This window comes from Sceloporus occidentalis, unplaced genomic scaffold (assembly GCF_023333645.1).
Source record: "Sceloporus occidentalis isolate IW3139 unplaced genomic scaffold, rSceOcc1.0.p SCAF_23, whole genome shotgun sequence".
In the NCBI taxonomy this organism is placed as follows: domain Eukaryota; kingdom Metazoa; phylum Chordata; class Lepidosauria; order Squamata; family Phrynosomatidae; genus Sceloporus; species Sceloporus occidentalis.
This window is the reverse complement of record NW_028317003.1, coordinates 12,743,906-12,766,454: the sequence shown is the minus strand read 5'-3', so window position 1 is coordinate 12,766,454 and position 22,549 is coordinate 12,743,906. Positions and strand designations below refer to the sequence as shown.

Sequence of the window (22,549 nt, the reverse complement as noted above, 5' to 3'; positions counted from 1 at the left end):
ATGAAGGATCTGAAGAAGTATTTGACAGAAGGTCTTCTGCAGTTCACCATCCTCTTAAGCTTGGTCGGAGTGAGGGTGGATCTTGACTCTTATTTGCCCCCCATCCAGGAGATCATCCTGGGGACCAGTTCTGCCTATTCTCAGATTCCTTTCCATAGCCTTAGAGACACTTGGGAAGGGTCCAGCCTGCACCCCAAGAGCCCGGACCTGGACTCCTTCTTTACAGCCAAGAGGCTGCTTGACGAGGTGAGGGCGCTGGGGGACACACGCATCCCCAGGACTGAAGTGAGCGCATGGCTGGTGCATGCGGTGTCTGGGGATGCTGAGGCTTCCTCAGTGAGTGCGGCACAGGCTCCGCTCGCTGCAGATTCCGGTGAGGACAGCAGCAGCACCGGCACCCTCAGCCACAGCAATGAAGGCCCCAGCCAGCCATCCCCAAGCAACAGCAACCTGCAGCAAAGCCACTCAACACCAGCCCAGTCGCACATTGGGACCGGGGCGACCCCCAGCCCTGCAGATTATACCAAAGAGGTAAATTATCCTAACAATGTCCGTTATTGTCCCGCCAGGTACGGTATTTGTGTCTTGCTGCAGCACCTGTGGGTTGATATGTCGCATGTCACTCGTGTATTTCTCTCCATGATACAGGATTATTCTAATATCTGTTTACATAAACTGTACATTTTTTTTGTAAGTGTATCACAGTATAGGGTGCCTCATCTTTGTGTACCACGCCCTGGCCAGGTTTTTTGAGGCTCTATAGTGTAAATATATATATCTATAAGGCACTGCCCAAGTGAACTAACTGGTCTGGTAAAGATCCTCCTGTTGAAGGTAACATACAGTGCATATCTAAGTGGTATTATTATCATTTAAATACCAGGACACAACGTAGCACATGCAATTTCTAGGTCACACAGTGAGCCGGTTGAGATGTGTGTTGTTTCGGCATGCCCGCTCTGCACACTGTATGTGTTACATCTATTGGGTGTATCACCTAGGGGAACTTGAATATTCAGGGTTTTTTTTTGGTTTTTTTCCCAGGTGTTGAAACATAAGGCTAACCTGTTTTTATGGCCACTGATATCGACGTCGCAATGATATACATATTTTTTAAATTAATTATAAGTATTTTTTTTATTAGGTAATAATGACGGTTTATCTTTTTTTTGTTGGCTTTGTTTGAGCATGGGGATACATCTTAACATAACAGTTTAAAAGATTACGCCGGTACTTGCAAAAATGTTGCTTGTAGCAGGTGTTAACATCTGGTCTCTGTTCAGTTAGTGGACATAATGCGTAGTGTGATGTTCCTGACACTCCCACTAAAGAAAACACATATTAAGGTACTCTGTGACTGCATTCTCCAAATTAAGAGATAAAAAAATAACCCTCACCAGATCTAGAAGTTGCAGCCATGCTGCAGCAGCTGCCCTTCTCAACCATGGACTGACATTTGTTGCCATTGATTGGCAGTTTGAAGCAGCCAATCAGTGGCAGGAAAGTGCTCCCATTGAAATTGATGACAACTCTTGCCTGCAGTGCAAATAGCTGGGGAAGTGACAAATCCATATGGGGGATTCTGCAGACCCCATGTATTTACATTAAAGTTCATATGATTGCTGTTGTGTCCCTTTAAAGAAGATATGCCAATTCCAAATACTAACTTTTACAGTTTTGCATTTATGTTCTAGTGTTTATGTAGTAAATTGACCAATATAAAGATGACAACCCATCATAAATGCATATCATGGGGACAGGCATGTTACCTTCTTTTTCTCATGCCATGTATTGGTCCCTCCAATAACTTTTCTGTAACCTGTTTTTAATTTTCTATTTGTTGTGTTTTTATAAGGCTGCAATGATAAGAAAACGATAACTGTAGGACAGGAGGTTTATTAGCTAATACTGGCTCTGCCACAGACTGCCCCCAATGTCACCTTCCATAAGGGAAACCGTTAAACAAAATATCTTCAGACAATAAGTGATTGGCATAACTATGGGTAGTTTTACATGAGTTTGAGTATGATAAAAGCTGTGACAACAACAATTCCCCTTCAAAATGAGTTTTGGAAGTTGGTTGCATACAAATTATTCTTAAATGCAGAGTTTTGATAAAGGAAAATCAAAGGTATTGGGGCCACAAAGTTCAATATACCATTGGTGGCATCTCTACCATTACATACCTTCCAATGGTTGAATGGCCAAAAAGGAACACATGCGCTTTAGGGTATCAGTTTGGAGTCGTGACTAATGTCCACAAATATAATTTTATATGATTTTATGATCTACTGAAAGGTCTGCACAGTAAATCATTTAGAAGAAGCATTCATTTAATTTATAAACGCATTTCCTCCTTTATGTCTATATTTAGGATAATAGATCACTGTGATATACTCAGACTTACTAGAAATGGGACTGTCTCTCCCATAAAGACACCTGAGCGCTTTATATCTGAAACCAGCAGTTGGCCTGAAGAAGTGTCCCTCTTACATGGCTGTGTTGTAAACTGTAATCACCACTGTTTTTGGAGGCCATAGATGCAATGCAAATTGAGGTGAAATAGACTGGTCCAACCATTTATATCATACATTGCCAACCTCTGACGAAAGGACACCATGGGCAATTTAAGCTAATTTCTTGGGTATTTTAAGTTGACGATGCAGAACATATGTCTTTATTGGAGAAGGTTGTATTGGGTCTAACTTGGTGTCAAAATTATTTTTTAAAGGTTTTCACCCCATTTAAACTTACACTTCTCATCAGCGCACACCCTATTTCTCTAACAAAGCCCTGACTTATTTGGTTTGTTTACTAAAGCTTCTTAATGATTCATGCAATGTATTGCATATAAATGATATACATACTATTAACTCCCTACTCACAAAGACTTGGCTCTTTTCCTGCTGGTTGAGACACCAGTTGCTTGAGGCCTACAATTCACTATACTTTACAAGGGAAAATTCCCTCGCTCTCATACACAGTCTCCACTCTTAGAAATGAATGCAGGGCCGCTCTTAGCGCCAGACTCACGCCAGTTGCCTGGGGTGTGTGAAGTTTGAAGGTACCAGCCAGCGATGTATTCTTCCCTGGGACACAAGCCTATTTCTGGGCTGCTTTACTTGGCTTATTTTTAGGAGCTTACAATGTTTTGATTTTTATGAGTATTCTACAGCCTTAAAAGCCACAATAATGTTCAGAAAAAAAGCAGAAAATGTGTTTACAAATTAAATTGTATAAAAGCAATAAGAACTGCGTAGGAACATAATGCTGTTTTGCCTGTTATACCATTTGGTTTAGGACTGGCCCTGCACATGTAATTATTATTTTAGCTCAACTTACATAGTATTCTCAGCCACATAAGCAAACATGCAGGGTCATCTAAAACCTAATGGACCCTCTATAAGAGCAGAAAGGCATCAGTACAATTATTTTAATCATTTTACCAAGATATCCAAACAGTGGCCATTTTGACTGCCCAGTAAAATATATTTCAAGGTCAATGCGAAACTCATTATGACCTGGATACCTAATAAAGCAGAACAGGATTCGTTGGATATTAAAATCTTAAAAACCACACTGTTTTATTTTAAGGTAGCCGTCATTTGAACATCAGATCAACAGAGTGGCATACAGTCCAATATCTATGTGCCCCGTGACTCTGCCTGTAGAGATATAAATAACATAAAGTAATAAATGAAATCCTTAATCTATCTCTAATGGCTAAAATGTAGGATTCAAGTTGTAATTGATTTATCCTATTGTAAAATCGTGTTATATTTATTTTATCTCTGTTTGGTTTTCTGAACTAGTGTGTTTAATTTTGCACATATATTTGAAACAGAAGTTCAACGTCGACCTAAATCACTCTATATGAGAAAAACAACATAAATCAACCTGTACATATTATACAGCTGCTAACAATGTCTATGCAACAATCCCTTCCAAAGCAAATTGGCTCATAACCTGCACTACTGGTTTGGCATAAGTATTTGGGAGGGGATAGGTTAATTTAGGACTCATGATACATTGCTTACAATTATTTTAAAAAGTCACAAAATATTTAATGGTGTTTTAAGAGTTTATTTTGTTGAAAAGAAATAAACTGTATTGTAAATATAGTTTGTTTTGAGCAAAATTAAGCTGGAACTGACCCAGTTTGCCAACCCTGGAGGGAAAAGCTGCATTTTACATATACTAACCTACATTGTTTTATTTATAGTACATAGCGGTGCTATAAAAGGAAAATTAACATGCCTATATTGACAGTATACAAAATGGACGATAACGTTAACACACATTGGTATGGACAGAGAAAAGCATCCTGCTCTTCCAAGCTTACAGTCTATTAGGATGTTGAGGGGGGATGACACTGTAGGCAAGGAACTGCTTGGGTGAGATTGATTTAATTGTAGAAGGTCACGTGGAGAATTAGTGGCTTGGGAAGAGCAGATGGCTTCTTTAAGAATGCAGGTTGTGGGTATTAGGAGGATAGATTGTATGCTTCTGTGAGTAGCTCAGTTTCTAGTGAGCATAGAGCTCAGTCCTGTTGAGGCAAGTGGGAAGAAGTAAAAATGGTTGAGGAGAGATGCAAGAGTGAAGATGACAAATAGAGTATTTGGAGATAGGAACACAGATATAGGGGGCCACAGTATTTGTAAGCGTTAAAAGTTTAATTCCAAGGGTTAAGGAGAACCAATGAAGAGATGGGCACAGAGGGGCAACAAATGTGTCTCAGGGATGTTCAGATTGGATTAGAGTGGAGAAGGCCAGTTAGTAGGATGTTGTGATAATCAAGACAGAATAAGGGAACAAACTCAAAGTTTAGAAGTATCTTGGGGGAAGAAATGAAGGAAACAGGGAGATATTTTGCAGTATGAGTGATTTTTCAAAATGGCATATTAAATTAACAAGTAATGATGTACTTATCTTGGGCAAAGCCCTACGCCTGAACCAGGGCAGAACCCCAGCCAACCCAAGTCTCCACCTCCAACACCAACCTCCTTTGCTGCTGAGTATTAAAATATGACATCATATCCCTGTTCTCCAGTATGTAAATGGTCCAATGTAATACATCTCTTTGTAACTGGCCATAATACTCCACTTGTGGCAATAATACAAGCGTTAGAATGTTGTATTCACTTATGGATTTATCTCATATGGGAAAGTTCCCCTTTTATTTGGCTTCCTAAGCACCATCAGTAAGTAAATACTTTTTTTAGCATTGGCTATTATTAAAGAGGAACACCTGACATTTTTTTTTTTAACTAGTATGACATTAAAAATAAGTTTCAAACATAGTTTGTTTTTACACAATGTCTTCAATAATCTCTCTACCATGTGCGTATGTGCTTGTTGTTGTCTTAGCCCAATTTGTTTGACAAACTCATTGTCACACTGCCTTGTTGTAGACAATAGAATAGCTCAGCTTTAATCACCCAGACAGTGACTAATGAAAGTCTATGGGAGCATGGATTTCAATGGACAAGGATGATATTAACATTGCCATAAACAGTCAACTCAGTCATCCAAAATATCACATGGCTGACAATAATGGCAGCCCCCAGACAGTGCCGGCCTTTGGGGTGTGCGACCTGTGCGACCGCACAGGGCGCCACACTCCAGGGGGCGCCGCTGCCGCCAGCAGCGTACCTAGCGGCGGGGGGGGGCGAGCGGCACCCGGTGCCGCTCATCAGGGGGGCGAGCGGCACCCCTCCAGAGACGGACAGTAATGTCCGCCGCTGGAGGAGCAGGCTCGCAAGGGAGCGATATCGGAGGTCTTTAACAGACCTCCGGCTCCCTTGAGTGACTTTAAGCCGGTTCAAGGATCTTCCTTGAACCCGGCTTAACATCACTCAAGGGAGCCGGAGGTCTGTTAAAGACCTCCGATACCGCTCCCTTGTGATCCGCGCGGCAACAGCTGCTGTGCGCCGGGATTTGCTGTCAGATCCCGGCGCACAACACTGAAGCCGCGCCCACCGTTGTCCGTGCCCTCTGACCCGGAAGAAGACAGAAGAACTGAAGAAGAAGAAGAACGAAGAGCAGGAAAAGGAGCTGTAAGGAGAAAAGAGGAAAGGTAGGAAAGCATTCAGTGAGAGTGGATTGGTATGTGTGTGGATTGGTGTATACGTGTGGATTGGTGTATACGTGTGGATTGGTGTATACGTGTGGATTGGTGTATACGTGTGGATTGGTGTATACGTGTGGATTGGTGTATACGATCTAATTATGCTCTAAAAGTACATCATAACTCCCATCATTCTATACTGTTCCATACAGTGGCAGAGCTGGGAGGCAGAGGCCTTGCACCCCCACCGCAGGACTCCTGAAAGGTAAGTGAACCTCAAAGAGGGAAAGGGTAGATAGTTAGGAGGGCGTATATAGGGAGAAGGGAGTGAGACAGGGGAAAGAGGGTAGATAGGGAGAAGGGAGTGAGAAGGGGTAGATAGGGCATCATACTCCTATCGTGCCAAGTCTGCGAGTAAATCCTGGAATCTGGGTATGCCTGGGCATGATAGGAATGTGATTGCTGTTAATCATATATATATATATATGATATATATAGACTTGAAAACCGAAGTTGTTTGTGTGGTTATTTGGAAAGTCCCTGGAGTGCCGGTAACTATTTTTGGACTTTATATATAATATTATTTAATTGTTTTCTCCTATTTTGGTGTGTTACTTACTTTAAATAAAAGTGTTAGATTTTTTATGGTGTTGGGGGGGTCATATTCGGTTTTGGCCAGGTAAATGCTGCACTTTCGGTTTCAGTCCAGAATTCGTTTCGGTGCATCCCTACTACTAAGCCAGACAATTAAGTGGTAGGCCTAGACCACATCAATGTTTGGCATAGTATATAGTGATTGGGGTTTTGTTACAAGTTTTGTTACAAGTTTTTATTCCTTTCTTTTTTTGGGATGGGGGGGCGCCAGAGGAGTAGTCCGCACAGGGCGCCAGAACACCTAAGGCCGGCTCTGCCCCCAGACCTGCAGATAAAGTAACATTATTGGAACAAAATGAAAAAGACCAAAGTCTTTCTTCAATCCTAACCTACAGTACCACATACAGCACTGCATTTAAAACACTTGTTTTGTCGTGGGACTTGACTATGAGGCAGACAGCAGCTAAGTGCAGAGATTGTGTAATCCTAGACAGCGAAAAGTCCCCATACTTATAGGATATCAAATGACGGAATATGTCAGAAACAATATTAACATTTATCGTTATTTTCTGCTCAGGATCAGGTACCGTTATAATATATTTAAAGTTGTCTCGTCATTAAAGACAAGATGGTACTTGGAAAGAATTGTACATTATATGAACCATTCTATACAAGAGTTGTCATTTGCTTTATGACATCAGATGTTGACAATAAAGAAAAAGTAAAACATGGTTTCTGGGTGCTTTTCCACATAGGATAAAAAAGTACTGCAAATGCCTAGTCTAAGATAATAAAACACAGCTCACTAAAACTGTCTACTGTCTAGCACTTTTGGAAAAGATCTTTGCTTATTTTACAGTAACAAAATCCAACTTGTATTAATAATGTTTTCACATTAAATGTACTGAAAAAAATACTTCTTCTAGGATTCCTTTTAAATACAATTTTAAATCACTAAAATGTGGTCTTTGGACGAAAACGAGGCTGATTTCTTGGAAGGAAATGACCAGTCATAACTAGAAAAAAAATCCCTGCATTACTACAAATATACATTTCAAAAGCTAGGGTTATTTTAACACTTACACTTTTAACACCAAAATACATAATTAAAAAGATCGTGCATTATTACTGAACTTATCAGTAATGCCTTTTTTCCTTGAACACTTATTGTCCTTAGTGTTTGTAATGTCATAGGTGCTGAAATGGTTAAACGTACTACATTACTAGTCCTAGAGAAATTGGCATGCTGCGTAGAGTGGAAGAAAGATGGAAGTGAGGGTTTTATGCAGAATGTATGCTTTTTAGTAAAATTATGGCAAGGAAAACCGATGCAAAAGAAGTGGTGGGTTAACAAACATAATTTAAAATTTGGGATTTAAATAGAAACCCGTATTGCCAAATAATTAGGGCTGCAACAACTAATCAATAAAATCGATAATAATCGATAATGAAAATCGATTTTTATCGATTATAAAATGAGGGTTTTTTCAGAGCAAACGCTCTGAAAAATACCCCTCATTATATAAACCGTTTAGTCTGACTCACAGCAGCAGCTCCTGCTTACCAGCCCCTCCCTGTAATCACTGTGACAACTGGCCCCGCCCCCTTCCTTCTCCCAGAATGCCAGAACCACATGGCTGTGACACTCATCTAACTGTAAGTATAAAATTAATATTTGGGCTGCTGAAAGTTAGGGGAGGTGGGGGTTAATTTAGGGGCAGTTATGGTTAATGGGGTGTTTAGGGTTAATTTAGGGGAAGTTATGGTTAATGGGGTGTTTAGGGGCAGCTATGGTTAATGGGGTGTTTAGGGTTAATTTAGGGGCAGTTATGGTTAATGGGGTGTTTAGGGGCAGCTATGGTTAATGGGGTGTTTAGGGGCAGCTATGGTTAATGGGGTGTTTAGGGTTAATTTAGGGGCAGTTATGGTTAATGGGGTGTTTAGGGGCAGCTATGGTTAATGGGGTGTTTAGGGGCAGCTATGGTTAATGGGGTGTTTAGGGTTAATATAGGAGCAGCTGTGGTTAATGGGGTGTTTGGGGTTAATTTGAGGCAGTTGTGGTTAATGGGGTGTTTAGGGGCAGCTATGGTTAATGGGGTGTTTAGGGTTAATTTAGGGGCAGTTATGGTTAATGGGGTGTTTAGGGGCAGCTATGGTTAATGGGGTGTTTAGGGGCAGCTATGGTTAATGGGGTGTTTAGGGTTAATTTAGGGGCAGTTATGGTTAATGGGGTGTTTAGGGGCAGCTATGGTTAATGGGGTGTTTAGGGGCAGCTATGGTTAATGGGGTGTTTAGGGTTAATTTAGGGGCAGTTATGGTTAATGGGGTGTTTAGGGTTAATATAGGAGCAGCTGTGGTTAATGGGGTGTTTGGGGTTAATTTGAGGCAGTTGTGGTTAATGGGGTGTTTAGGGTTAATTTAGGGGCTGTTGTGGTTGATGGGGGTCTTTAGGGTTAATTTAGGGGATGCTGTGGTTAATGGGGTGTTTAGGGTTAATTTAGGGTAGTTGTGTTTGATGGGGTATTTAGAGTTAATTTAGGGGTAGTTATGGTTAATGGGGTGTTTAGTGTTAATTTAATGATGAGGACTGAGGGTTAATTTAATAAAGTTAACTTAAGGCGCAGTTAGAGGTAAAGGGGGGCAGACTAAGGAGAATCTAAATCATGGGGGCAGTGAAGATTAACCCAGTACTTATTTATAAAAGTATGGTGTCAGTGTGATGCGAACAGGTCTGTGACTCTGAGGGGACTATGAGATATCTGGGGGTATAAGGCCTATCTGGGGAGGATGGAGAGACATATCTGGGGTTATAAGGCATATGTGGGGAGGGCAGCGTGGCATGTCTGGGGAGGATGGAGTGGTGTATCAGGGGGTATAAGGCGTATCAGGCACAGTGGCATATGTGGGGGTAGAGTGGAGTGGAATATGTGAGAGGCAGCATGGAGTGGCATATGTGGGAGGCAGCGTGGCATATGTGGGAGGCAGCGTGGAGTGGTATATGTGGGAGGCAGCGTGGAGTGGCACATGTGGGAGGCAGCGTGGAGTGGCATGTCTGGGAGGCAGCGTGGCAAGCCTGGGCTCAAAAGGGCATGTGGGAGTCAGCGTGGCATATGTGGGAGGCAGCGTGGAGTGGCATATGTGGGAGGCAGCGTGGAGTGGCATATGTGGGAGGCAGCGTGGAGTGGCATGTCTGGGAGGCAGCGTGGCATGTCTGGGAGGCAGTGTGGCAAGCCTGGGCTCAAACGTGCATAAATTGGGGGGGCTGGTTGGGAAATAAAGACAAGAAATGCATTTTATCAGTTGTTTTTTTTTTTATTCTGCGTTTGTATTTAACATCATTTGTTTATTAAATTATTTTAAATAAATGAAAAATGTACATTCATTTTTTTATCCGATTAATCGAAAAAATAATCGGCCAACTAATCGATTATGAAAATAATCGTTAGTTGCAGCCCTACAAATAATAACAAACAGCAGGTGCATAGCATTACTCTTTTCAATGTGTAACTAGAATGGGGTATAGCATGCATAGAAGTGAAAGACTAAACCTCAGCTGATCACAGCATAGATGCCCATATGTGAGGTATATGCAGCAAGAAAAAATGAATTATATATATATATATATATATATATATATATTATATTATTAAAAAAAAACAGGGTACGTATTACAGAGCACACTCTAGATTTCAGAAATAGTTCTGTGGGCATTTTGTTGAAATCCACAGGTACGGTAAATAAGTAAATGGGATTCTGATCCAAGGTTAGTTAAAAGGCCAGCAGCATTTTTAGAAAGTAAGCGGTGTTAACCCTGTCAAACCATGTCTGAACCATTACCGCACACAGTTAAAGGATCCCTTACATTTCTATACAGCATATCGATCATATCTTTCATGTCACTAAAATATGAAAGTAATCTATTTTCTGCTGTTCTACTTTTAAACTTGATATCCATCCAAGGCATCAGCAGGTGCACAGCTGGAAGATGCAAATCTGAATAAATTTAGATGATAGTAACATGAGTGATGGTAAGTTATCTCTGCCAAATTAGTTACACGCGTTTATGCCACGTAAAAGGTACCTTTAAACCACGTATTTTTTACCTATATAAACCTATATTGTTTCTGCTGCCTTTACTGAAAACTGGAGGTGTAAGCAGGAAGAATACTTTCTGCACATGCTGTGTAGTTGAAATCAGTCAATCAATTGAAGTAGCATCAGCCAGTCATATGAATGCTGGTTGAACATCTGTGGTCAAGTAATAAACATGTAACTGGGTGCTGTCCCTGCTATTGCAGGAGTTTAATGAGAAGTGGGGGGTTTTCTCAGCTGTTGTATGCCTTAAGAGCTCTTATGGTTCACAAGATCCTGCGTATGGGCACAGATTTTGTAGTTGAGTAGTAGTAGTAACATAGTAACATAGTTCATAAGGTTGAAAAAAGACCAAAGTCTATCAAGTTCAACCTATATACATATTGTGTCCCTACTGTGTTGATCCAGAGGAAGGCAAAAAAACCCTTATGAAGCAGATGCCAATTGCCCCATACCAGGGGGAAAATTCCTTCCCGACTCCAAATATGGCAATCAGAATAAATCCCTGGATCAACGTTCTGTCCCTATTAATCTAATATCCATAACTTGTAATATTATTGCTTTCAAGAAACACGTCCAGGCTCCTTTTGAACTCTTTTATTGAGTTTACCATTACCACTTCCTCTGGCAGAGAGTTCCATAATCTCACCGCTCTTACTGTAAAGAGTCAGGAACTCTGATCTCTGACAGCCGGGGAAGGTATCCGTGACGGACGCAGACAAACCCCCGCTGCCAACTCCACCTCCTTCCGGCTGCAGCGGAAGGAGACGTCAACCCGCTGCCCCGGGAATACAGCAGGAAATTGGAAGCACCGGTAAGTGTGTGTGTGCGTGTGTGTTAAATGGGGGCATAGGGCCTTTCTGGAATGCCTTATACCCCTATATGCCACTCTGGCACTTAGGGGGTTAAAAGGCATATTATGGGGCAGAGTGGCATATAGGGAGGTATAAGGCATTTCAGGAGGCAGAGTGGCGTTAAAGGGGCATTTAATAGAGCACTCTGCCTCCTGAAATGCCTTATACCTCCCTATATGCCACTCTGCCCCATAATATGCCTTTTAACCCCCTAAATGCCAGAGTGGCATATAGAGGTATAAGGCATTTCTGGAGGCAGAGTGCTCTATACAATGCCTTTTAACTCCCTTAATGCCACTCTGCCTCCTGGAATGCCTTATACCTCCCTATATGCCAGTCTGCCCCATAATATGCATTTTAACCCCCTAAATGCCAGAATGGGATATAGGGGTATAAGGCATTTCTGGAGGCAGAGTGGCACATAGGGGGTCAAAAGGCATACCATGGGGCACAGTGGCATATAGAGGGTTAAAAGGCATATCATGGGCCACAGTGCCATATTGGTGTGGCAAGCCTGGGGGCAGATGTGCGTAACTGGGGGACAGGTTGGAAAATACAAGGAAATAAAAACAAAAAAAATATTTTTCTCAATCATAGCTTTTATTTTAAAAAAATAGTTTACATGAATTAACATTCACTGGTAAAACTTTTTTCCTTTAGGGTCGTCTTATATTCAGGCTTTTTCTTTTTTTCCTGAGTTAATATTCAGATTTTGGGGGGTCGTCTTATAATCGAGCAAATACGGTATGTTATAGCCTACATATTTCATGTTATATCTGCACTAATGTACTAAAAATACTCCACACAGTAAGTCTTATGCCAACTTTGCATACAATTGTTATTACTTTACAGTTTTGGTGCACATGAAAGATTCAAAACAGCATCTTGATGAGCTTGAAATGATTTACCCCAAAAAACAAAGCATGACTGCCCCTTTAATTGTGTAATTAGAAAGGGGTTTATGGAGAAATCTAATGCTAGCTGTAGGGTTCCTGTTTACGTGTAGGACAGTTTGCTGAATAAGTATTTACGTGCTGATGAAGCCAGCACTTCTCATACAAGTTCTAAGTATTTTAACCCCTTGGCTGCTAAGCCATTTCCCACCCTGGTGCTAAGCTGGTTTTCGGCATTTTGGTGCATCTCACGTTTAAACGCGTTTATAAGTAAATTTCTTGGGAATAAACTATACAAACCATATATTGCTTTTTTCAGCACACCCAGCAGATTCCAAATATACCATTTTTATATGTGTATGTCTCATCAGGTTTGCAAAATATAGCCAGAAATGGGAAAAAAAGTGTAATTTTTCACTTCCGACTCAATAAAAACTAGTTTGTATTTTTATTTTTCTAAACTCTAATATCAAAAGCTGTGCTGCTAAATATTTGTAGTAGGTAACCGGTCTAAAATAAACAGAAATTGAGAACAGTAGACTGTTTTTCTAATATTTTATTGCTAAAAGTTACATTTATTAGGGCTGCAACTAACGATTATTTTCATAATCGATTAGTTGGCCGATTATTTTTTCGATTAATCGGATAAAAAAAATGAATGTAAATTTTTAATTTATTTAAAATAATGTAATAAACAAATTATATTAAATACAAACAGCATAATAAAAAAACTTTGCTAAAATGCATTTCTTGCCTTTATTTCGCAACCAGCCCCCCCCCCCAATTTATGCACGTTTGAGCCCAGGCTTGCCACGCTGCCTCCCAGACATGCCATGCTGCCTCCCACATATGCCACTCCACGCTGCCCCCCACATATGCCACTCCACTCTGCCTCCCACATATGCCACTCCACTCTGCCTCCCACATATGCCACTCCACGCTGCCTCCCACACATGCCACTCCACGCTGCCTCCCACACATGCCACTCCACGCTGCCTCCCACACATGCCACTCCACGCTGCCTCCCACACATGCCACTCCACGCTGCCTCCCACATATGCCACTCCACGCTGCCTCCCACATATGCCACTCCACGCTGCCTCCCACATATGCCACTCCACTCTGCCTCTCACATATGCCACTCTGCCTCCCACATATGCCACTCTGCCTCCCACATATGCCACTCTGCCTCCCACATATGCCACTCTGCCTCCCACATATGCCACTCTGCCTCCCACATATGCCACTCTGCCTCCCACATATGCCACTCCACGCTGCCTCCCACATATGCCACTCCACGCTGCCTCCCACATATGCCACTCTGCCTCCCACATATGCCACTCTGCCTCCCACATATGCCACGCTGCCTCCCACATATGCCACTCCACGCTGCCTCCCACATATGCCACTCTGCCTGATACACCTTATACCCCGATACACCACTCCATCCTCCCCAGACATGCCACACTGCCCTCCCCACATATGCCACTCCACTCTACCCCCAGATATGCCACTGTGGCCCCAGATCTGCCTTATACACCCTGATACACCACTCTGTCCTCCCCACATATGCCTTATATACCCTATATGCCTTATACCCCCAGATATGTCACTCCGTCCTCCCCAGATATGCCTTATACCCCCCAGATATCTCATAGTCCCCTCATAGAGTCACAGACCATACTTTTATAAATAAGTACTGGGTTAATCTTCACTGCCCCCAGGATTTAGATTCCCCTTAGTCTTTATCTCTAACTGCACCTTAAGTTAACTTTAATAAATTAATAAAATTAACCCTCAGTCCTCATCATTAAATTAACCCTAAACACCCCATTAACCACAACTGCCCCTAAATTAACCCTAAAGACCCCATCAACCACAGCATCCCCTAAATTAACCCTAAAGACCCCATGAACCACAACAGCCCCTAAATTAACCCCAAACACCCCATTAACCACAGCTGCTCCTAAATTAACCCTAAACACACCATTAACCATAGCTGCCCCTAAATTAACCCTAAACACCCTATTAACCATAACTGTCCCTAAATTAACCCTAAACACCCCATTAACCATAACTGCCCCTAAATTAACCCTAAACACCCCATTAACCATAACTGCCCCTAAATTAACTCCCACCTCCCCTAACTTTCAGTAGCCAAATATTAATTTTATACTTACAGTTAGATGAGGTGTCACAGCCATGTGGTTCTGGCCTTCTGGGAGAAGGAAGGGGGCGGGGCCAGTTGTCACAGTGATTACAGGGAGGGGCTGGTAAGTAGGAGCTGCTGCTGTGAGTCAGACTAAACGGATTATATAATGAGGGGTATTTTTCAGAGCGTTTGCTCTGAAAAAACCCTCATTTAATAATCGATAAAAATCGATTCAACTAATCGATAATGAAATTCGGTGGCAACGATTTTCATTATCGATTATTATCGGTTTTATCGATTAGTTGTTGCAGCCCTAAAATTTATTAGACTATCACAAAAGACATCTTTACATTTAATGCATGGCTGGCGTCAGTTAAACAGCTCTAGCTGCCTGGGATGTTAAAATATGCCAACAAAACTATATATTTTTAGAAACTACACCCCCAGCTGCAGCAAATGAGGTCTTATTTGTATTTGTATCACAAATCTGACGTGCACAACAAATAAATGAATATCACACTTATAAAAATAAAAAAAAAATTAAGTTAAAAGCGCCAAGTTCATTTATGTCTTGCGCACTCCAGTTTTGTGCTACGAATACATGCAGCCCCTCCTTTGATGCGCCAAGGGGTGTAGTTTCTGAAAATGTATACTTCATGTACCATAATTAAACTTTCCAGCTGTCTAGAGCTGTCTAATTGCAGGCATCACCCCTAAATGGTTTAAGACAATTTTTGACAAGATTCTCCAATCTGCCATATCTGATGTTAAAGTGGTCTAGACATCTGGGAAGTTAAATTAGGGTACATAAAGTACACATTTCAAGAAACTACACCCCTTGGCGCTTCAAATGAGGGGCTACATGTATTTCTAGGACAAAAGTTGAGTCCACAAATAATGATGGAATGTGTCGCTTTAGCTAGAAAATGTTTTTTCTAACCATAGCGACATGTTAATTTGTGTCTTGCGCACTCCAGGTTTGTACTAGAAACACATGCAGCCCCTCATTTGATGCGCCAAGGGGTGTAGTTTTTGCAAATATGTACTTTGTGCCATAATTTAACTTCTTACGTGAGCAGTAATGCCACGTCAAGGCTTCAACCCTAATTACTGACCATTCACACGCCTTTCATATCTCCATTCACTCACAGACGCACACACCATTCTTTCCCCTTACAATCCCAAAGAAATGATGGTAAAGGGGGGGGGGGGGAAATCACTTTTACAGCAAAACTAAGTTTTGCAGTAAAAATGCAAGGAGCTCCAGGGATGAGATGGTTACTCACGTACCGCACAGGCTAAATGGCTGATTTTAATATTTGCAGTTCATCAGGATTTCAAAAATTGTCTCCCTCTACCATTGGCTAAATTTAACCCCATGATCAAAGGGATTATGGGGTTAAAATTTAGTATCCGCCATTTTTAAAAAGGGAATGTGACTTTTCATAGCTATATGATCGCTGTGGTAACATTGGCTACCACAGTGATTATTTAGCTAGAATACGTAAACTTTTTTTTTTTTTTAAGTTAAACTAGTTTGTTTAGATAATTTTTTTAACTTTTTTTGTACATTTTTATTTTTTTTACTATATTTATAATATAATATTTATAATATTTTTTATTCTTTCCAATGGTATATGTTGGGGGTCTGTAGCTGCTTAGATGCCTGAGATACAGGCATCTAAGCAGCATGCCCCCATACCGCTTTAACTGACAATTGTCAGTTACTAATAAAGTTGCGCGGTGACGTAATCGCGTCATTGCACGTGCCGTCACCGGCCAGATCGGGTGGCCCCAGTGATGCCCTTCAGTGTGAGGGGCTGATCGCCGAGGTAGGTGGTGATGGGGGTCCACAGACCTCCATAAAGGTAGGAGAGTGCTAGCGACGGCATGGTGCCGTCGTTAGCACCTGACTGGGTCTGCTAGCGACGGCACCATGCTGTCGTTAGCAGTCAAGGGGTTAATTACAGCTTAATGATGTCCTAAAAACACTCATAATTACTATAAGTTGGTCATTTAATGCAGGATAATGTGCGTAGGTTTAGCACTCCTACTGTAATCACTAAGAACTGCATGAGATGGTATTATTATTATTATTGTTATGTTTTGCTTTCGTCACTTCTGTTCATGTCTGCCATGAACCATATCTGTTATCCCTGCCTTTCTCTCACATGACCCCCTCCTCCAGCTGCCTCTACTGAAAGCAGGGAGTGTTCATCAGTACACTGCTTGCTAGGAAGAACTCCCATTCTAGTTATAGGGACTGCAAGCAGTTAACATACCAATACTTCCTTTGTTTCGGTAGAAGCAGTGAGAGGGAAAGTGGCATTAGACGTTACTTTTACTCAAAACTATTAAGCAAACCGTACTTGTAATAAATTTAAGGTTTGCAGAATCATTTCCTCAAGCGTTTAGCTTAAAAACCCTGTTTACTTATCTGTTGGCTCCCGCTTTTACCCACTGGCTGGTCCCTAGAATGGCTGTACAAACCAGTTTCTGACAGTACAGGGGCCGCCTGGGTCCAAAAAGCATGCTTTGTCATTGTGTGACAACATAATGCACTGGCCTTTATACCGATAGTTACCTTGTATCTAGGAAACATACAATGGCCTTCCATGCAGAAAGAGCTCGCCAGGGTTGTCTGTTCATAATGCTGTGTGTATGGCACCCTAACTCAAATGCAAATAAATTCTTTTGGTAGGTCACCAAAAAATAGGGGTTGATTTTATAAAGACGTTGCAACTTACTAACATCTTTTCCCAAAACAGTGATATGTATGAACGGAATTGGTAGCTCGTCAAAAAATGCTATTATGAATGTGATGATGCAGTCTTTAAATTTGGGGGAATTTTTGAGGTGAACGTCTATAAAATAGATCTATATAGGAGGTATCCCCTTTTTCTTAAATGTCAATCTTTATATACACCCTTCTGTGACTGCACCAAGGGGTCCAGCAGTCATAAAACGCTTTCAGGGTTGTATTTCTCACATAGCAAGTGGTGTATGGTTTATTATCTTATGCTAATTCCTCCTTAGATTCTGCTTTGATTTTAACAACAAAATACCGTGAATATCAGTGTGGGGGAGGGGTGTTGGGGTTGGGAATGTTTTTGCATATATATATATATATATATATATATATATATATTATATATATATATATTACATTTATTTATGTAGTGCCATGAGATTCTGTAGCACTGTTACAATCAATGTTTAATGGTAGAAAGTAGACATGTAGGGTTATGAAAAAAATGTGTATAGGTGGACTGATTTAAGAATTGTCATATGACTGTGGAATGACTTAGTGCCACATAGAAACACTTTGCAGAGTTTTGGGAGACCCCAATGGTGAAGGGGGTATAATATGTACTTAAAAGAAAAGAGAATTTAAAATAAAAATAAAAAAATACTTTAATCCAAAAATTGCAGTTTAGGAGCCACAGCTTCTGATATTAAAATAATCAGACAACATGTTTTATATGTACATCTGCCCTGCTGCATCACAGTCTCAACTAACCGACCCCTCAAGACTTTTTTTTGTGAAAACCTGTAGGGAAACCTTTATTTTCATGAAATAATAGAAAGGTAACTAAACCCTGTTTTTTTTGGACTAACCAGCCCCCACCCCTAATAATGAAAGAAGCAGCCTACTTTGGTTAATGATAAAGGGCCAGCTGTCTCCCTGACAAGGCACCAGCTGCCATAGAATGTTTAGTAGAACAATAGGCTTAAGATGCACGTTAACATCTGCTGTCCCTAAATCTTGCATAGCTTGTGTTTCTCCAAAAAAAAAAAGTACATTCCCTTAGGAGTTTAAATTACCTGTGATACTAATGCATCAGATTTAAAACGCCCTTCCGGACCATGTGCTATCTCGGCAATGGACAAGAAGAAACATTGAGCTGCCTTCTGTGTTCATGTGTTTATATGCCCTACGTAAGTATGTATGCAATATATAATAAACTTTATTTTATGACTTGTAGACACAAGAAGAGAAGCTGGGGTCAGATCCAAACAACTACGGTTATAGTTACCTTCAAAACGAACATGCGAAAGCAGGACTGGATGAAAACGTATCCCCACAAACAAACGAGGAAGGAAATTCTATAAGGGATAATACTGATGTTGACCCGAGTTTCATTAGCACTGAGGTAGGAGTCAACTTAGATTGTCTGTCAATTACAGTTTTTTTGTGCACTGTGTCAATAACTGAGTTTGGAGATAAAAACTACCATACCTTTAAGAATAGTTATAGGAGAGGACTGCCACCATTTAGTTTAGTGTACCAATAATATACCAGGCCCGAACACATTCGGAAAGCAGCACTACGTGTGCACTATGCGGTTTTGCCCAAAACTTCTTTAATAATATTTAATAATATTCTTAAAAAATATTATCAAAAACCAAGATCAAGTCATTTTTAATAATTATTGTTCAAATATCTGTTATTTTTCAAGTCCACATATGTACTGCAAAATAATTAAAACAGAGCTCCAACAAATTGCTTTAAAGATTAAACTGAATTTCACTTAACCTGATGTGTATTACTCCCCCATGTCATCAGTGAATGTGTCCCGCAATTATTTAATTTAGCAGTCCAAAACTCAGTGCTTTGCATTTTCCAGATCAACAGGAACCCGACAGAACCTTCCCTCTTCTTTGAAGAATTTATTCAGCTGCTAGCACAAACAGAAAATGCACTCGAGGTTGGTAATTATAGACTTCTATTGTGGACATGGTTTCACAGATATATATTGTATATTCATATTATCCCAAAAGGGCTGAGCAAGAAGCAATATGTAGCAATTAAGCAGATCTGATCATTTTGAGCAAAACTTAGTTGGTAGTACTGCTGTTGGTACTTTCGTTGAAAATACACTCCGTTTCTATACCCATGGCTATATTTCTCATCGTAGTAAAGAGTAAGGTTGTTCAGGTGTGGTACGCAGTGGCCCCTTGCATATGTATTTCCATTATGTAAAACCAGGGCTTTAACTAATCTACTTAATTATTTCATACATATTCATACGCATACAGTTACATTACTTTAGGTAACTTTTGTTATTTTATGTAACATGCTTTTTTTCCTTTCTTTTTTTAAGGGTACGAGTGAAAGCACTCTTCATCCTACCCAGTCAAATTACAGAATGCCTTCTGGAAACTCAGTGGGTGAAATATGGCAAGATTTGCTCTCTATGCCTGAATTAAATGTAAGTTACCTCCTTTTATATACTCTTTTGTAGTACTAAGCTTGCAGTCCATGTTTATCACTTATTTCATTGTGAAGTAATAACATCTAATAAACTTTTTTTCTTATCCAGATAAATCTAGAAGATATTCAGCCTGCCTCCAGCACCAATAGTGTCATCGGTCCTTCAACACATTACAGTGTTGATTTTACAGATGCAATTAGCCAAGATGTAAGCCTACAGGAAGCCATGTTCAACTCAAACCCAAATTCTAGTACAAGTGGGGATTTCATACAAAGACAGGAACATTCCCTGCAGTTAAATTCAAGCTCTAACCCTGACATCCCTTTGAGTGTGCCCAACCTGACTGCCTTATTTCCTTCTATTGACAATAGCACTAGAAACTTAACTCACCCAGACTTACTTTCTGGTCTTGATGAGGGTGTTTTTGATGAGATCAATTTAATGTCTTTAGCTCTAGAAGAAGGTTTTGATCCGTTGGAAGTTTCCCAATTATTTGATGAGCCTGATTCAGATTCGGGACTTTCTTTAAATTCAAGCCGTAGCCCGACCTCGGTAAGTGTTTCTGATTCTTCATCTGTTTCTTTTGGTGAAGATGAAGGAGCAGCTGGCTACAGCAGTGATTCTGAGTCGGTATCTTATGATGGACTAGAAGGAGCAGTGGGGGGAACCTGGCCAGAAGTCAACAAACTGTGTCGTATGGACTATCAAGCAGAGTCAAGCTTTTATGATGAACTTACTCTACAGAACGTACAACATAATCACACATACAATCAATTGCCTAACGAGTCTGAAGCTGGTTCTGAACACCATTATAGTTGGCCTGCAAAGTCTGGCAAGACAAGAAGTCCATGCGCCAATGGAATGGATAAAAATCTAAGCCGTGATCAACGTCGTGCAAAATCCCTAAAAATTCCATTCTCCATAGATGAAATAGTTAGTATGCCAGTGGAAATGTTCAACAACATGTTATCCAAACACTACTTAACTGATACACAAATATCTGTGATACGTGACATCCGAAGGAGAGGCAAAAACAAGGTCGCTGCTCAAAACTGCCGCAAGAGGAAACTGGATGTCATATTGAACTTAGAGGATGACGTGTCACAGCTCAGGGCACGCAAGGAAAAACTACTAAAGGAGCGGGCTCAGTTCAGTAAATCTGTGAGCCACATGAAACAAAAACTGAACGAGTTGTATGTGGATGTTTTCAGCAGATTGAGGGATGAGCAGGGCAGAGCCGTGAACCCAAGCCAGTATTCTCTACACTGCAATAGCGATGGCAGCATTATGGTGGTTCCAAGGAGACTGTTAAAACCCGAACAAAAAAAAGACACAGAAAAGGATAAAAAGCCAAAATAAGTACTGATGATAGCAAGTCAATAAAAAAATATTAAAAAGGAAAACCATGGGCAGATTGTGTGGCAGTGGGATCTTTAAATGTTATTCTATATTAGAGTTTAAACACTGGATGTTATATACCGAGCATGAAAACCATTAATAGCTATTTTGATTCCAAGATTTGTTCAGTGGGCAGCTGTAAGCTAAACTTTTGTCCTCCTTTTCCTCTACATAAAAACGTGATGTATTCTTTCTGGATGTGGCACTAACCTAGCAGCTTCTCCTGACATCTTCATAGGCCACAAATGATCTATTTGTATAACAGTACCGAAGCTCGCCAAATGTTTACTTCATGCAACTTAGCCTCGTTAAGTTATTAATATATATGATAAGTCACCTGTCTGTCTTGCATTAATGACAGTGAAGCATACCTTAATCTATTTAAAGGCCAATTTTCTGGTAAAATTGGATTTTCAGTGCATATTAACTGAATGGAGGAGGTTTGCCCGAGAAAAGCTTTGCCGCCCTGAAAGGACTTGATTGCCGAAATACAAAGTGACCTTAGAATTAGTCTGTCGCACTGGAGCACATAATTAAATGTAAAATGCTACCTTTAAATTTTATTTTCTTTTAGCTAAGATACATTAAGGTGTATGTTAATTTATACGTGTGGCCTTTCTAAGGATATAAATTATGCCTTTTAATACTTTTTTAATTACTCTTGTTCTACTCTGTATCTTCTGAAAAGGTCCTGGTGGCTATTCAAGGTTTATCCTTAGATACTTAAGACTATCATTCTGAGCAAGCTGGAGTTGCTTTTTTTGTGTTAAAATTCTTGTCATGTTTCCAGTGCATGTTTTTGTTGGCTGTCAACAAAGATTTTGTGGGGATTTTTCTATTTTCTTCTGTTTTTCATAAATATCTGTTATAGAAATTTTAATTTGCATTTTTTGTGTTTACATTACGGGGACATAATACATTTGTTTTCCAGAATTCTGGTTTCGCTGTTTTGTGAAACTATGGTAATGTATTGTTTTGAAATTTTAGGTGTTCTGCTTAAATTTATTGACCCAATGAATATTTCTGTCCAAAGAAGAAACACACAAAAACAAAGTGGTTTATTGAGTATATAATAAAGTAGCATGTTTAGCTCGAGACAACAATGTAAAAAAACAAGTTACTATAAAAGTTAAGTCACTTTTAGGATTTATTAAGTGCCCTAAGTTTAGAAGAAATATGATATTGTTTAGCATTTGATACTTTAACAACCAAGCAGAATTTAAAATTTACTAAATAATTGAACCAACACAATTCAATAAATTAAACACTGTCACAGTATTAAA

At 40.3% G+C, this 22,549-nt stretch overlaps 1 protein-coding gene across 1 annotated transcript; it reads left to right on the top strand.

Annotated features, from left to right (window-relative positions):
- Positions 1-21,227, top strand: LOC149300825 (nuclear factor erythroid 2-related factor 3-like). Its single transcript, XM_089484815.1, has 4 exons — positions 1-531; positions 18,639-18,806; positions 19,758-19,865; positions 19,977-21,227. The coding sequence occupies exons 1-4, from the start codon at positions 1-3 to the stop codon at positions 21,225-21,227; spliced, it is 2,058 nt and encodes a 685-aa protein (XP_089340941.1).
- Positions 21,228-22,549: the final 1,322 nt, after the last annotated feature.

What these genes read in the sequence shown, in the direction of transcription:
- LOC149300825 (XM_089484815.1), top strand. Translation starts at nt 1, where the DNA reads ATGAAGGATCTGAAGAAGTATTTGACAGAAGGTCTTCTGCAGTTCACC. An exon ending in CGAGTTTCATTAGCACTGAG is followed by an intron (nt 18,807 to 19,757) that starts GTAGGAGTCAAC and finishes TCTTTTTTTAAG; the next exon opens with GGTACGAGTGAAAGCACTCT. An exon ending in TCTCTATGCCTGAATTAAAT is followed by an intron (nt 19,866 to 19,976) that starts GTAAGTTACCTC and finishes TTTCTTATCCAG; the next exon opens with ATAAATCTAGAAGATATTCA.